This window comes from Moschus berezovskii, chromosome 4 (assembly GCF_049115385.1).
Source record: "Moschus berezovskii isolate FMDL1 chromosome 4, NW_MosBer_1.0, whole genome shotgun sequence".
Lineage (NCBI taxonomy): Eukaryota > Metazoa > Chordata > Mammalia > Artiodactyla > Moschidae > Moschus > Moschus berezovskii.
The window spans coordinates 54,720,666-54,737,260 of record NC_142463.1 but is presented as its reverse complement, the minus strand read 5'-3'; the positions used below and the strand labels follow the sequence as shown (position 1 = coordinate 54,737,260).

The 16,595-nt window shown below is 39.7% G+C and overlaps 1 protein-coding gene across 2 annotated transcripts in view; it reads right to left on the bottom strand.

Moving 5' to 3' along the window:
- AK5 (adenylate kinase 5) overlaps window positions 1-16,595 on the bottom strand; it is a 290,021-nt gene that overhangs the window by 113,078 nt on the left and 160,348 nt on the right. For both annotated transcript variants that reach the window (XM_055403146.2, XM_055403147.2), the window contains exon 8: window positions 13,123-13,199. In XM_055403146.2, the coding sequence (XP_055259121.2) occupies window positions 13,123-13,199 (77 nt within the window). The remainder of the gene's footprint in view (window positions 1-13,122; window positions 13,200-16,595) is intronic.

Genomic DNA, 16,595 nt, shown 5'->3' with positions numbered 1-16,595 from the left:
TCCTGCATTTGAACCAGGTCTGTCTGGCTCCACAGTCATGCTCTTTCTCATAATGAATGTATGTAGGAGACATGCAGGGAGTAACAATGAAATACAAAATTATGTATCAAGTGCTGAGACAGGGTATAAACCTCAAGTGCTTTGGGTGTTCAGTGGGATAGGCAAGAAATGAACGTTTACTCTAATTATTAGAGAAGGAAGAAGAAGCAGGATTTGAAATCCTTGTAGGATTGCTAGGATCAACTATTCTTTTTAATAAAGAGCTGGTTTGAATTTGTGACATACATTTTTAAAGAAGACAAATGTACTTCCAGTTCTTCTGGGCTTTGCCCCCTGTCACCTGTCCACTTCCCTTTCTATTCTTGGTCCAGCACCTCTTACACTGCTAATGCTCTGATCTGTTCAGTTCAGTTCAGTTCAGTTCAGTCACTCAGTCGTGTCCGACTCTCCGCGACCCCATGAATTACAGCACGCCAGGCCTCCCTGTCCATCACCAACTCCTGGAGTACACTCAAACTTAGTGTCAATAAATTTGGTAAAACTCCATTATTGCATGAAGTGAATGATGGACAATTCCTGTGCCTTGTGGGAGTTCCACAGTTTCCTCTGTATCTTTAGTGCCGAGAAGAGTGTCTGGCACCTCTGGGACACCCAACTAACATTTGCTAAATAAATGGAAAAAGTTAAGAGGATCACTTGGTCAAAACAAAGTTCCAGGCACTAATGTCAAATGGGCTCTCAGACGCTATATGAGTCCAATCCTGTTAGGTTTCCTTAGTTCATTATTTGTGGGATTACACAATATTTCAGTCCTCTACTTGCTTCAAGTCTTGGACACTTAACAGATGGTTTTGCCTCATCAACGTCCTACCATTACACATTCAAACCCACACTGCTATCTGATTGATGTTCGCACATGTGGTCCCTCTTCTAACACCAGTCTCTCCACCTGTGCTTTTTTTCCTTTGTAAATTTTATTTTTTAGTATTTATTTATGGTTGCACTTCATTGCAGCACTCAAACTCTCAGTTGCATCATGTGGGATCTGGTTCCCCCACCAGGAACTGACCTGGTCCACCTGCAGTGAGAGTGCAGAGTCTTAACCACTGGACCGCCAGGCAAGTCCCACCTCATCTGTGCTTTAAAAGCCTGTGCTTTAGTTTCACCTGCATTCAGAGGAAGCTCCCCCCTCTTGTCTATTCTCCAGCTCATGAATGAGTGGATCCATTCTACGAGTCTTTAAACATGTTCAAGTGTCTTCTATTACAAACAAACAAGACGCCTCCCCCAGTAGCTCTTTGGAAGGCCAACAATGTCTTCCAGGTTTCTATATACAATGAATATAGGTGATGGAAGTGTTATAAAAATGGAAACATTTAAACATTTTTCATCCTCCCTTTTCTTAATCTTCCAATCAACATTTAACACTCTCAGCTCTTTGAAATACTGTTCTCTTTGGCTTTTAGAATACCACATTCTACTGATTTTGCTCCTGTCTCATTAACAACTTCTTTCACATTTTTTTTTTTGCTGATTCTTCTTGCCCTACCTGGAGAATCCCATGGATAGAGGAGCCTGGCAGGCTACAGTCTTTGGGGTCTTAGAGAACCCAACACAACTGAATGACTTTACTTCACTTCCCTTACCCAGCCTTTCAGTTTACTCATTGCTCAGCTTTAGATCCTCTTCTCTTCTCAATTCTGTTCTTTTTCTCTAAGTATCTCATCTCCACTTAGTTTCAAGCTCTGCCTATATTCAGAAGCTCACAAATTTATATGCCCAGCCCAGATCTTTCCTCTAAGCACCAGATCTGTCTTTTTAATTCTTCACTTGAATTCTCTACATCAAAGCACTTAAACTTAGCATATCTAACTAAAATTACACTCACGCTCTTTCCTTATAGAACTGGTGTTTTCTTAGTGCTTTTTCTCAGTAAAGGTCACCAGCCAGCTGTACAAGTCAAAAACGCAGGCACCATCTTCCAGCTCATTCCCCCTTGGCTCTCATTTCCATCCCAACCTGAAGTCCTGTTGCTTTTACCTGACAAGTATCTCTCAGATTCATCACTTTCTGTCCACCTCCTCCAGTACTCCACTGTAAGTTACCGTTCGTGATTTCTTGTCTGGATCACTGAGCGTTCCCTTAGACTGCCTAGATCCATTCTTGCCTTCCTCCAAAGTGTTCTTCACATTGCAGTGAGAACAATTTTCTTTTTAAAAACACAAATAAAATGTCAACATACCCTTCTCTACCCCAAACAAAACAAAACAATTCTTTAGTGCTTCCCGTTGCTCTTAGGATAAAATCAAAACACCTACTTGCTCTAGTGGTAAAGAATCTGCTGCCAGTGCAGGAGACATAAGAGATGTAGGTTCAATTACGGGGTCGGTTCAATCCCCTGGAGAAGGAAATGGCAACCCACTCCAGTATTCTTGCCTGGATAATTCCATAGACAGAGAAGGCTGGTGGGCTACGGTCCATGGGGTTGCAAAGAGTCGGACATGACTGAAACGACTTAGCACAGCACAGCATCTGCTCTACAAACCCCACTCTCCAGGCTCATCTCACACCCACTTCCCCTTTACTCTACAGTCTAGTCACACTGGCCTTCCAGATGCCATGCTTCTTTCTGCTTATACAGGCTATTTCTCTTTCTGAACATCCCCTGTACCCCTCAAACTTCCCAGTTCTTTCACTTTCTCACACATACCTGGGACCTCTTAACTCATCTTTCAGATCTTAACTCAAGCATTGCTTGCCTTAGAAAAGCTTCTCCTCACCTCACTGACCACATGTACTTAATATTTTAAGTTTATTTTATATTGAAGCATAGTTGATTACTGATGCTGTGTTTGTTTCAGGTGTACAGCAAAGTGATTCAGTTATACATATACATGTATCTGTTCTTTTTCAAATTCTTTTCCCATTTAGGTTGTTACAGAGGGTTGAGCAGAGTTTCCTGTGTTATACAGTAGGGTCCTTGCTGGTTATCTATCTAATTTATTTATTTAAAATTATTTATTTATTTAGTTACACTGAGTCTTCGTTGCTGCATACAGGCTTTCTCTAGTTGCAGTAAGCGGGTCTACTCTTTGTTGTGATGCGTGGGCTTCCCATTGTCCTGGTTTCTTCTGTTGCATAGCATGGGCTCTAAGCATGTGGGCCTCATCGCAGGCTCTAGAGCACAGCTGCAGTAGTTGTGCATGCTCTGTGGCATGTGGAATTTTCCAGAGCAGGGATTGGTCCCATATTGCCTGCATTGGCAGGTGGGTTCCTATCCATTGTGTCACCAGGGAAGTCCTTGGTTATCTATTTTAAATGTAGTTTGTACATGTCAATCCTAAACTCCCAATCCACCCCTCCCCCAACCCTTCCCCCAACTTTATTCTCTAAGCATGTCTGTTTCTGTTTTGTAAATAATTTTATATGTATCATTTTTTTTAGATTCAGCATATAAGTGATATCATATATTTGTCTTTCTCTGACTTACTTCACTTAGGATGACAATCTCCAGGTCCATTCATGTTTCTGAAAATGGCATTACTTCATTCTTTCTTATGGCTGAGTAATACTCATTATATATATGTACCACAACTTCTTTATCCATTCATCCATCAATGAACATTTAAGTTACTTCTGTGTCTTGGATATTGTAAATAGAGCTGCAATGAACACTGGGGTGCATGTATTCTTCTGGATGGTGTTTTACTCCAGATAAATGTCTAGGAGTGGGACGGCTGGATCATAAGGAGCTCTGTTTTTAGTTCTTAAGGAATCTCCATATTGTTCTCCATAGTGGCTGTACCAATTTACATTCCCACCAAGAGTATAGAAGGGTTCCCTTTTCTCCACACCCTCTCCAGCATTTATTGTTTGTAGAATTTTTGATGATGGCCATTCTGATTTGTGTGAAGTGGTATCTCATAGTTTTGACTTGTATTTCTCTAATAACTAGTGATGTTGAGAATCATTTCATGTGCCTCTTGGCCAGCCTCCTTTGGAAAAATGTCTATTTAGGTCTTTTGTCCATTTTTTTGACTGGGTTGTTTGTGTTTTTGATATTGAGCCACATGAGCTATTTGTAAATTTTGGAGATTAACCCCTTGTTGCTTACATCATTTGCAAATATTTTCTCCCATTCTGTGGGTTGTCTTCTTGTTTTTTTTTTTTTATTGGTTTCCTTTGCTGTGTAAAAGTTTTTGAGTTTAATTAGGTTCCATTTGTTTATTTTTGTTTTTATTTCCACTACTCTTTGTTGTTCAGTCCCTCAGTTGTGTCTGACTCTTTTTGACCCCATGGATTGCAGCACGCCAGGCTTCCCTGTCCTTCACCATCTCCCAGGGCTTGCTCAAACTCATGTCCATTGAATTGGGATGTCATCCAAACATCTTGTCCTCTGTCATCCGCTTCTCATCCTGCTTTCAATCATTCCCAGCATCAGGGTCTTTTCAAAGGTCGTCCCATCAGATGCCCAAAGTATTGGAGCTTCAGCCTCAGCATCAGTTCCTCCAATGAATATTCCAGATTGACTTCCTTTAGGATTGACTGGTTTGATCTCCTTGCAGTCCAAGGGATTCCCAAGAGTCTTCTCCAACACCACAGTTAAAAAGCATCAATTCTTCGGCACTCAACCTTCTTTATGGTCCAACTCTCACATCCATATATGGCCATTGGAAAAACCACAGCGTTGACTATATGAACCTTTGTCAGTAGGAGACAAATTGAAGATGTTGCTGTGATTTATGTCAAAGAGTGTTCTGCTTATGTTTTTCTCTAAGAGTTTTATAGTCTCTGGTCTTACATTTAGGTCTTTAATCCATTCTGAGTTTATTTTTGTGTATGGTATTAAAAAATGTTCGAATTTAATTTTTTTTATCATATAGTCTTCCAGTTTTCCTGGTACAATTTATTGTAGACACCATCTTTTCTCCATTGCATGGTCTTGCCTTCTATGTCAGACATTAATTGACCATAGGTGTGTGGGGATTATTTCTGGACTTTTAAACCTGTTCTATTGATCTATATTCCCATTTTTATGCCAGTACCATACTGTTTTGATGACTGTAGATTTGTAGTATAGTCCAAAGTCAGGGAGCTGACTCGTCCAGCTCAGTTTTTCTTTCTCAAGATTGCTTTGGCTTTTTTGGGGTCAATTTGTGTCTCCATATAATTTTAAGATTTTTTAGTTCTAGTTCTGTGAAAAATGCCATTGGTAATTTGATAGGGATTTCACTGAATCTGAGGATTACCTTGTGTAGTATAATCATTTTTATAATATTGATTCTTCCAACCAAGAACATGATATATCTCTCCATCTGTTTGTGTCACCTTTTATTTCTTTCATCAGTGTCTTATAGTTTTCTGAGTATAAGTCTTTCGCCTCCTTAGGTAGTTTTTTTCCTAGGTATTTTATTCTTTTTGATGTGATGGTAAATGGGATTGCTTCCCATTTCATTGTTAGTGTATAGAAATGAAACAGATTTCTTTGTATTAGTTTTGCATTCTTCAACTTGAGCAGATTCATTGATGAGCTCTAGTAGTGTTCTGGTAGCATCTTTAGGGTATTCTATGTATAGTATCATGTCATCTGCAAACAATAACAGTTTTACTTCTTTTTCAGTTTGGATTCCATTTACTTCTTTTTTTGTCTCTGATTGCCATGTGTAGGACTTCCAAAACTATATTGAATAAAAACTATATTGTCCTGTTCCTGATCTTAGAGGAAATGTTTTCAGCTTTTCACAGTTCAGTATTATGTTAACGGTTCAGTTCAGTTCAGTTCAGTCGCTCAGTCGTGTCCGACTCTCCGCGACCCCATGAACCACAGCACGCCAGGCCTCCCTGTCCATCACCAACTCCCGCAGTACACTCAAACTCATGTCCACAGAGTCGGTGATGCCATCCAGCCATCTCATTCTCCGTCGTCCCCTTCTCCTCCCACCCCCAACCTTTCCCAGGATCAGAGTCTTTTCCAGTGAGTCAACTCGTCACATGAGGTGGCCAAAGTATTGCAGTTTCAGCTTTAGCATCAGTCCCTCCAATGAACACCCAGGTGTTAACGGTAGGTTTGTCATATATGGCCTTTATTGTGTTGAGGTAGGTTCCCTCTGTGCCCACTTTCTGAAGTTTTTTTTTTCATAAATCGCTATTGAATTTTGTCAAAATCTTTTCCTGCATCTATTGAAATGATGATATAATTTTTATTCTTCAATTTGTTGATGTGGTTTGTGGATACTGAAAAATTCTTGCATCCCTGGGATAAATCCCACTTGATCACACACATGGCACTATGTACTTCTTCTCACAAACATTTAGCATAGTTTTAATTTTCTATTTATGTGATTATTCTATTATCTATTTCTACCTGTAAGAGCAATGAGAGTAGGAATGGTATCTTCTTTTGCTCACTGTATATTTTCAGTAACTCATATAAGAGTCTGGCACATCAAATATTCTCTATATGAGTTGAATGAATAAGTAAATTAGAAAAGGTGAAGTCATGGGCTTAGCTGAAGCAGTTAAGCTAAGTTAAGCACTTAAGCATGGGTGTGTGAAGAGGGACCCTCCCACTCCTGACACAGCCATTAAGTCATCTGGATGGTTTTTAAACAGAATGAATATGTAACAGTGTTAGACATATTCTTCCTTCCTTGAAAGCTGGCATTAAACAATGAAAAAAGGAACTGGGTGAACATACTATTTTAAAGGGAGGGCAGAGTAAGAAAAACCATGCTGGGGGAAGGAGGTAAACAAATAATGGCCACAGAGGTGGTATAAACCAAGGCACCCAAGTGTTTTGAGAAAGCAGAAATGCAAGCTAGTGTCTTGAGCCCCAGACATTGTAGGAACTAGGAAATGTTTTCCTGACTTGGCAGTAATGAGATGACTTCTAAAGCTTTCTTAGGGGAACAAATAGGCAGAAGCTGGTTTATAGGACAGAATGGGGGGTGAGGGCATAGAAGTAGAGGAGCTGACTTCTCTTTCACCAAAGTTAGTGCTGAAGGAAAGGGTAGAGGAAAGACAGTATCCTATGTGGCCTTTCTATGATATTTGGCAATGTTAATGGCCTTCTTTCTTCCAAGTGGGGATGGTGGGTGGGTTGGTAGACAGAGAAAAAAGATACTCTGAAGATGAGAGCTTTTAGAAAGATGAAGCAGTACCAGTTAATGGAGCAAAGCTCTAGGGCAGATGGAAAGAACGGAACCAAAAGCTTGGGCAAATGATGAGTCTAGAAACACTCTGTTGTTAGGAGCATATACACTATGAATTGGTTATGTCTTCTTGAAGTATTGACCCCATTATCATCATGTACCACTCTTCTTTATCCCTGATAACTTTTCTTGCTTTGAAATTTGCCCTGTCTGAAATTAATATAGCTATTTTTGCTTTCTTTTATTTAGTGCTAACAAGATACATCTTTCTCTATTCCTTTTTGTTATTCTATATGTATCTTTATATTTAAGATAAGTTTCTTGCAGATAGCATGTGGGCTTCCCTATGGCTCAGTGGTAAATTTAGAATCTGCCTGCAATATAGGAGACGTGGGTTTGAGCCTTTGGTTGGGAATATCCCCTGGAGAAGGAAATGGCAACCCACTCCAGTATGCTTGCCTGGAAAATTCCATGGACGGAGGAACCTGGCAGGCTATAGTCTGTGGGGATGCAGTAGAGTCAGACGTGACTTAGTGACTGAACAATAATGATGAAGACAGCATGTGGTTGGGTCTTCTTTTTTTTTGATCGATTTTGAAAATCTCTGTCTTTTAATTGGAGTATTTAGATCACTGATATGTAAAGTGTCTGCTGATATAGCTGGATTATCATCTAGCATATTTGTTACTATTTTCTATGTATTGCCCATGTTCTTCGCTTCTTCTTTTAATCTCCAAACTTTTTCTGCCTTTGTGTCTTTAGTTAAGCATTTTATATGATTCCATTTTCTCTCCTTTCTTAGCATATCACTTATGTTTCTTTTTAAAAGTTTTTTTTAAAAAGGTGGTTGCTCTAGAATTTGCAATACACATTTAAACTAATCCAAATCCACTTTAAAATAAGCAGACAGTACAAGTACCTTATAATAACAAAATATTCCTCATTCCTGCTTCTATCCTTTGTTGTCATTCATTTCATGAATACACAAACATACATAATAAAATACATTGTTGCTATTATTTTTAGCACATCATTATCTGTTAGATCAATTAAGAATAAGAAAAACAAGTTTTCATTTTACTTTCACTTATTCACTCTCTGATACTTTCCCTTTCTTTATGTAGATCTGAATTTCTGACACATATAATTTTTCTTCTCTCTAAAGAACTTCTTTTAGCTTTTCTTGCAACACAGGTCTACTGGTAACAAATTACCTCAATTTTTGTTTGTCTGAGATAGTTTTTATTTCTCTTTCACTTCTGAAGGATAATTTCACAAGATACTAAAGCCTAGGCTTTTTTTTTTCCTTTCAACACTTGAAACAGAAAAACGAGAAATCATTTTTTTGACTTTTCAAAAAATGGACATTTTTGAGCATATATTGTGTGTTGGTTGAGTGACAGGAGAGCAAAACACAATGCAGGAGGATATTAGAGCACAGGGTCTCATGGGTCCCCCAAGAAGGTGAGCCTGACATGGAACGAGAAGGGCTTCCTCCAGGAGAAGTGTGGTCCTGATGGACCATGAGTAGAGGTTAGCCGGCACAGGGGTGATGGGGCTGCAGAAGCTTTCACATAGAGGAAAGAGACTTCACAAAGCACAAACCCCACTTAGGGGAACTGCAAATGGCTTGGTGTGACTGGCACATGCAGTGTGTTTTGGTGATTGGCAAGGGGTGAGTTTGGGGAAGGAGGGGATGGTCAGGCTAGATTGAAAGTTCCCATGTATACTGATAAGAGTTCTAATTCTGACATCAGTGAAGAGCCATGAAGAGTTTTAAGCAGTGGGATATGACGACTGACTTGGCTTTTGAGCAAGATGATTTTTGTGGGTGAGGAGCCTGGGGAGGGGAGACTGGTTCGGACACTGTCTCAGCGGTCCTGGGGAAGAAGGGTGAGGGTGTGAACCAGGGCAGTGGCAGTGGAACTGGAGAGGGAAGGAGTGATGCCTGCACAGGGAAACAGACCAGCTGACCAGCTTTCCGACCACCCTGATGCAGGGAGGGAGGAAAAGGAAGGAGACTAGGAAGACGCCCTTGTCTCTGGCTTGGGCAGCTGGGAGGATGGTGGTATCATTCACAGAAATAGGGGAAACAGAAGGAAGAACAGATTTTGTGGGGGAAGACAGAGTTCAGTTTTGGACGTTCTGAGTTTGAGATGCACGTGGGAAATCCAGCCAGTGCTGTTTAGCAGGCAGACATAGGCGTTGGAAGCTCACCGGGGGACTCTGAATGAAGCTGAAATCATGCCTGTGGTCGAGCTTCTCAAAGGATAACATGTGCAGTGAGGAGCGAAGGTTCCCTTTGCCAGGATACCGGGGATGCTCACATTGAAGTAATGCACCAACAGAGCACAGTTCACAAGAAAGCCAAGAGAGAGTGGACCAAGAAGTGAGAGGATGGTGAGAGAGAGAACAGTGGGGGCAAGAGCTTTGCGGCCCAGGCTGGCTTGGCACTCACTAAACACTTAAGTAAGCTCTGTTTTTCAGCCTCCTTAGACACAGGCAGAGTCAGTGACAGGGGATGTCTCATGATCATGAGAGGAAGAAATATGCAATTAAGAGCAGGTTTCCGCCACTCCCCACCCTCCCCATGCTTTTCCCCTTCTTACCCATGGTCCCTCTGGATGTCTCTGGTAGGAAAACACGCAAATTTTGATGGTTTTTGTTTTAAGAATGTAAGCCCCATTAGTTTGCTATTCTTTCCTTTAAAAATTAAAAAAAAAAAATTATGGCATTCTGAATTTTAGTTCCCTGATCAGAGGCTGAGTCCATGCCCCTTGCTGTGGAAGCAAGGAGTCTCAACCACTGGATTGCCAGCAAAGTCCCTTGAGTTTTATTTGTTACTATAGCAGAGCCTCACCTATCTTTCCTGATCCTGGCTCTGTGCACTCAGACGGCTGTGTTGGAATTCTGTCTTTACCTCTTGCCAGGTGTGTGACTTTAAGTAAACTTCTGAATTCCTCTGGGCTACAGTTTCCTTATCAGTGAAATTGGGATAATGATATCAATCTCATGTAACTGTCTCGGGATAAAATGTAATAAATGTGAAACATTTAGAACGGTATTAAATACTATAGAAATGTTAGAAGCTAATAGGACAGTGTCAAGAAGTGGAGATGGTTTATAGTCATGATCAGCAACCTATGCTGCTGCTGCTAAGTCGCTTCAGTCGTGTCTGACTCTTTGCGATCCCATAGACAGCAGTCCATCACGCTCCCCCGTCCCTGGGATTCTCCCGGCAAGAACACTGGAGTGGGTTGCCATTTCCTTCTCCACAGCAATCTATGGCCACAGGCCAAATCCAATCTGCTGACTGTAAACAGTCATTCTTCGTTAAGAATGGGCTTTACATTTTCAAATAGTCAAAATAAATCACAAGAAAATATGTGGAATTCAAATTTCAGTGGCCATAAATAAAGTTTTACTGGAACACAGCCACACTTTTGTTTAAGTAGAGTTGTGGCTGCTTTTGCACTGCTGTCACAGGAGTGGATCAAAGGCAGCAAAGGTCAAGGAAGATAATGAAAAAGGGTTAACTGGAATTGGCAATAGATTGTCAGTGACCTTGATAATGGCTTTATTTGGAACGTGAAAGCATAAACTGGCTTTTGGTGCCAGACTGATCATAGTTTGATTCCTGACTCTACTGCTTGTTAGCTGTGTGGTCTTGGGAAGTCATTTAAGCTCTCTGAGTTTTAGTTTAACAGAGCTACCTTCTTAAGTTGTTGAAAAGATTAGCAGTGATGTATGTTAACCATAAAACACAGCATCTGACTTATTGGAGGTACTCAGAAAAGGCAAGCACCTGATAATATTGAATCTGTTGCCCCTCCCCCACAAACTGCCATTAGGTAATGCCTTTCACTTTTAATATTTTATATTTGTCTTTAGTATTTTGTGGTTCTCTATGTTTCACATTATATGCCAAGTCTTTGCTCAAATCTCACCTCTTTAATGAGACCATCCTAGTTAATATTGACTCTCCTAGTTAATACTGTCATCTGTCCCTACTCCAGCATTCCTAACCTTCCTACCTTGTTCTATTTTTTTTTCTTCTCATAGCACATTTCAATCTAGGATATTTACTAATTTACTAACATGTTTATTGTATACTATCTTCCTCACCTGGATGGACGCTCCTTGTCTGTTTTATACAATTAGATATTCCAAGTGCCGAAATAGTACCCGGCACGTAGTAGGTACTCTATTAGTATTTGCTAAATGAAAAAAGAATATGTGAGGGTTTTTTTTTTTTTTTTCTGTTCAGGACACAATGTGCTCCTCCGATCTGGGGACTTGTCTTTTCTCATCTCTGTAAAATTCTCCACCATTTTCTGTTAACATGAAGCTCTACCCCCTCCACTCTACCCTCCTTCTGGAACTCCTTTTGGAACATGTTGATCCAGTCATTCCATCCTCAGTGTCTCCCAAGTTCTTTCTCTGACAAGAAGAACTCTCTTTTAGCTCTCTTTTATTCTAAGGAGATTTCCTCAGCTCTATCATGGTCTCTTTTCAGCTGTGTCTAGTCTACTCTTCAACCTGTTCACTGAACTTTTATTGCAATGACAATATTTTTTTGTGCCTAGAATTTCTATTTCTTCCTCACTATTCCTTCTTGCCTTTTGCCTTCCATTCTTTCCTGTACTTGTTTCAAGACTTCTAATCTTCCCTTTATCTCTTTGGATATTTTAAATATTCCTTGATTAAGATTTCTTTCAGATTTTTCTGTTCTGTCTAGTCCTTGGGGTGTGAACCCTTCATTTGTTTAATTAGCTGGATTTCATGCTATGGTTCATTTCTTGGTGCAGTCTATAATTTTAGACGGTGTGCTCACTTTTTATAGTGGTTGTTTGGCATTTGCCTCTGCTGAGGTCTTAAAAGCTAGCAACTGAAAAGGTTCCAAAAATTCATCATTGAATGGCCTGTCTTTAGAGACTGAGGATGGCAGCTGGCAGAGTGCAGGTTTAGGGAAACTGCCCTGTGTTCACAAGCTCCACTCTGAAACTATTTGTGTAACCACATGTAAATTACTCTTGGAGTCTTAATTCTCTTATCTATGAAATAAAGATAATAATTCCTATTTCCTAGAGATGTTGTGAGGAATTAGTGAGATAATCAAGGGACTTAGCCCAATGTTTAGTATGTACAAAGTGCTTAATAAATGCTAAAAGATATTTTAAATACTTGTCAATATCTTCTCCTTGCTTTGTGATGTAAGGGAAGAAACTTAATGCCTGTGAAAATAGCTTCTGAATACATATGTGAAACAGAGAAACAGCCATTACATTTGGACACTGGTCAGATCTATTTCATTAATTTGTGACATGTATTAGTTGAAAATGGGGGAAAAATCCAGGAGAACATGCCCACTTGGCTTTCAGCCACTCTAGAAGAGCATTGATGAGAGGTGGATGGTTTCAGACAAGAAGCTTTTTAAAAAATAAGGCCTAATTAGAGAGTCGGATCATTTGCCAACTATTTTGGATCATTAAAACAGGGCAGGAAAAGAGTTCTTCTGCTGAGAAAATTGACCCAGATAAATTTCTTATCTATATAAAAAATATATGTGACTTCTTGACTGTGTTGTCCTTGGTCAGCAGTCCCTTTTAAAGGTTAGAAAAAGAAAACAGGGCCCTGAGTCTGTAGGCAGTGGTTAGTAAATACTGGGCTTATTATTGGGAAGAACGAGAAACAGACAAATTCCTGGGCAAGAGAACCTCACGTAGCCTTCCTTCTAGCTCATGTAACTTTTGACCACAGATCTTCCCTTAATTAATTGCCACTTTGAATCTGTGGATAAAGAGGGTTAGAGGGCCAAAGTTAATGAATAAAAGCTGTATGATTTATCATGGAACAGATCATTAGTTATCTGTAATCATTTAACAGAATGATTTGTAATTCTAATTTTCATGAAACATAACACCAAAATTAAAAACATTTAAATAGACAAATATTTTTAGATTTTGATTACCTGATCTTCATAATCAGATCCTGTATCAATGATCTCTCCAGTGTCCAACATCATCGAAGGATCAAGGTCACTTGAACCTAAGATTAGGAAAACAAATGTTACCTGATGGATGGAGGTTGTGCATGTTTCTAAAGTAAACTATCTCCCACGAGGTTTCCATATTGTCCTTGTGATTATATTAAATTCTCCAATATTTTAAACTCTTCCCATCTGCCAGGCACTGTCTGGTCTGCAGATGGAAAATGCAGATGTAACTGGGCAGGATCCTACAGGGCCTTCCCAAGACAGACCCTTCCTCCATATCCTCTGCTCTGGCTTCTCTCTGAAGTACCTAAACAATAGTGTCTGATTCACATTTCCTGAGTTGTTTTACAGATGCTAAAACCACCACCAAATGGAAGAAATTAACTACTTGATGATTGTGAGCATGTAGCCCCCAGACCTACTGTTGCCTAAGGATTGATAACGTTAACCCCTGTAACGTCACCCAGTTACCTCACCATCAACCAATCAGAGAACTGGGCATGAGTTGATCACATACTCTGGGATGCCCCTCCCTCATCTGGACTTTAAAAATGCTTGGCTGAAATCCATAGAGAAGTTTGGCTTCTTGAGCACTACCTGTCCTGAGCTCCTTGTTTATCACCTTGCAATAAACATGGCACTTTCCTTCACCACAAACCAGTGTCAGTAGATTGGCTTTACTGCATTTGGGGGAGTGGACCCAAGTCTGGTTTGATAACACAGATATCTAGACACTGTCTCTACCCTTAAGAAGACAATGATCTTGTGGAGGAGATTAACTTGACAACAGCAAGGTTCAGAAACCAAAAGGAAAAAGCTACTAATTCTGACTAGTAGTGGAGGAGCTGATGGAGGTAGCATTCTTCACAAGGAACTAGTTTGTGAGCCCAAACTATAAGGGTGAATAAGGGTGGGCCAGGAGGAGAAGTGGTTTAGGGGTGTGCAACGGTGACTGAGGAGGAAGGGACAGGAGCAAAATACAGTGGGAGTAGAGCAAAGGGTTCCAGAAAAAGAAGGGCTGAGTTTGCTCACTTCATGAGAACTTGATGAGCTTTGCTTACAGCCTTTGGGTCACATTAGTCCCTGAAGGTGGGAAAAATTAGGTTAACTTAATCTTTTAATACAGAGTTTCTACCCCTAGGTACTACAGGTTACACTGAATTACTTACCCATTAATTCCCAAGGCTTACACTTAGACCAGTAATTTTCATAATGGGGCTCCTGAAGCACAACTGAGTCATCATCCTCATCTAATGAGCCTTTCCTGCTGGGCAATCTATATTACTTAACTAGCCAGAAAGACAGAATTCAGTGCTGCCCATGAAATGCTATGCACCTGTGAAGAAACCAACCACTCTGCTTAACTGTAAACTTGCCCTTGCAAAATAACTCTTGTTCAGAACATGCAATGAGTAATGTTAAATAAAGATGAATTTCTTAAAAAAAAATGTCAAGTATCTCACACACTTCTCAGATAGAGACCTCTCCCAGAGATGCTACTTCCATATTTTCTTTTAGAAAAAGAACCAAGGTATGTCCCCACAGCCTTTCCTCATTTCTTCTTCTCTTCTCATCATTACCCCTGCTGTTCACAGAACTGACTGAGTACTAGCCCATCACCAAATCAACTAAGTACTAAACAGGAACACCACAGTTTATTGTGTTTGTAGTTAAAAAAAAATTTAAGTACAATAAAGATTTTAAAAATGAAGAAGGTTGACCCATCAAATCATTTTGGAAAGGGAACTGTAGAGCTGCCACATATAGTTGAATAAATATGTACTCCTCAATTCTTGGTGATACCCTTGGCAACACGAGTGTTAAAAGTGCCTGTAGGGGTGATATGGAAACTTTAATTTTATATATAATTTTCCTATCTTTGTTCTTTAAGCATTTTTCAAATAAAAATTTTGTAAGGTGTATATTAGGGCCAAACTACTTGATGTCTCAGGGTCCAGCTGGAAGACCAGTTTGCACTTAAGTGTTGGGAGGCAGTAAAGAGGTCAGAAGTAAAATGTATACTTTTCTCTGATAGGATCATAGACGTTTTAGAATTTAATATTTCACAGAATCCTACTCTGTCACTTTAGAAAAGAGGAAAGTGAGCTGTGGAGAAGTTACATAGCTTGGCCAAGGTCAGGCAGAAAGTGAGTGAGATCAAAGACAAGTCACAGCTCCCATTTCTAACACAGGTTACTGAATCCAGATTGGAAGCAGACACAATCCAAAAGGTTTTGTATACATGATCTTCTATTAAAGTGCTCTACAGGGGAGGACCTAGAGGAGTGTGCTGTCTCTTCTACATTCTGAGAAAATAGGAACAGTGAATGATTGATGATGAGATGGGTCACTGAGTGGCTGCAGAAATGGAAGAATGGAAAGTGGAATAAAAGGGAGTCTCTCCAGCCCGTGAAAGTCAAGGTGGCTGCTACTGACAGTTTTGTTAAAGGCAATGCCAACTTTAATTAGCTTTTGTTACTTCCACAACATGGATATGATTCACCACTGACTAGTGGAAATGGTGATAGGTACTCAGATGATACCCTCCCCTTAGACTTTAAAGTGGTTCCTTTGACATGAACAACATGACCTGAACACAGAGGCTCACTGAACTGCTTCAGTTCCTGTGTCCTACTTATTTAATTAGAAACTGTTATTTTAGTTGTTTTAATAAACTACAACAGGAAAGGGTCCTAAGCAATCCAGTCAACAGAGATGTCACACATTAATATTTGAAAATGGAACAAGGTTATTAGAAAACTAGCTTCATCAATGGGAGAATGAAGAGGTCTTTGTTTAAAAAATAAACAACTCCTACTCATAAGGAAGAAAAGATTGGTTTTCCTAATAAAATGTTTTTAACAGAAATGTTATTGTGTCATCAAGGGATGGAATTTCTTGACGTGTTGTTGCTCTTGGAAACAGTACTAATAGATCATAGAAGGCAATAGACAAAGGATGTCATTATCTGCTCAGATAATGATTGAATAACTTTCATTTTCTTTTACTACTGGTTGCTTGGTTTGCTGAAAATTGTACCTTTAATAATAGTTTAAGGCTTGCCATACAAAATAGGGAGGTAAATATTACCATTTGTACACATTTCGCATCTTTCACTGGACAATTTAACACATAAAACAACTACAATGATCTTAATACTCAAAAAAGACAGCAAAATCAGGACATTTTCTAAAAGTGATAGCATGGCTTTCTTTTCCCCATAATTCGAATTTCTCAATTTCTTTTCAGATTTAAAAATATCCTTTCCATAGATAACAGACAAAGGTGTGAGCTGAAATAGAACCCCCCAGGATCACTTACTGTCACTAGTTTTAGATGTAGAATGGCTTTGGAAATGCTGTCCCCTTAAATTTAATTGGGAAGATGATACATTGACTTCAGAGGTACTGGAAGACTAAACATACTGTGTTCTGGGACAGTGGTAAAGC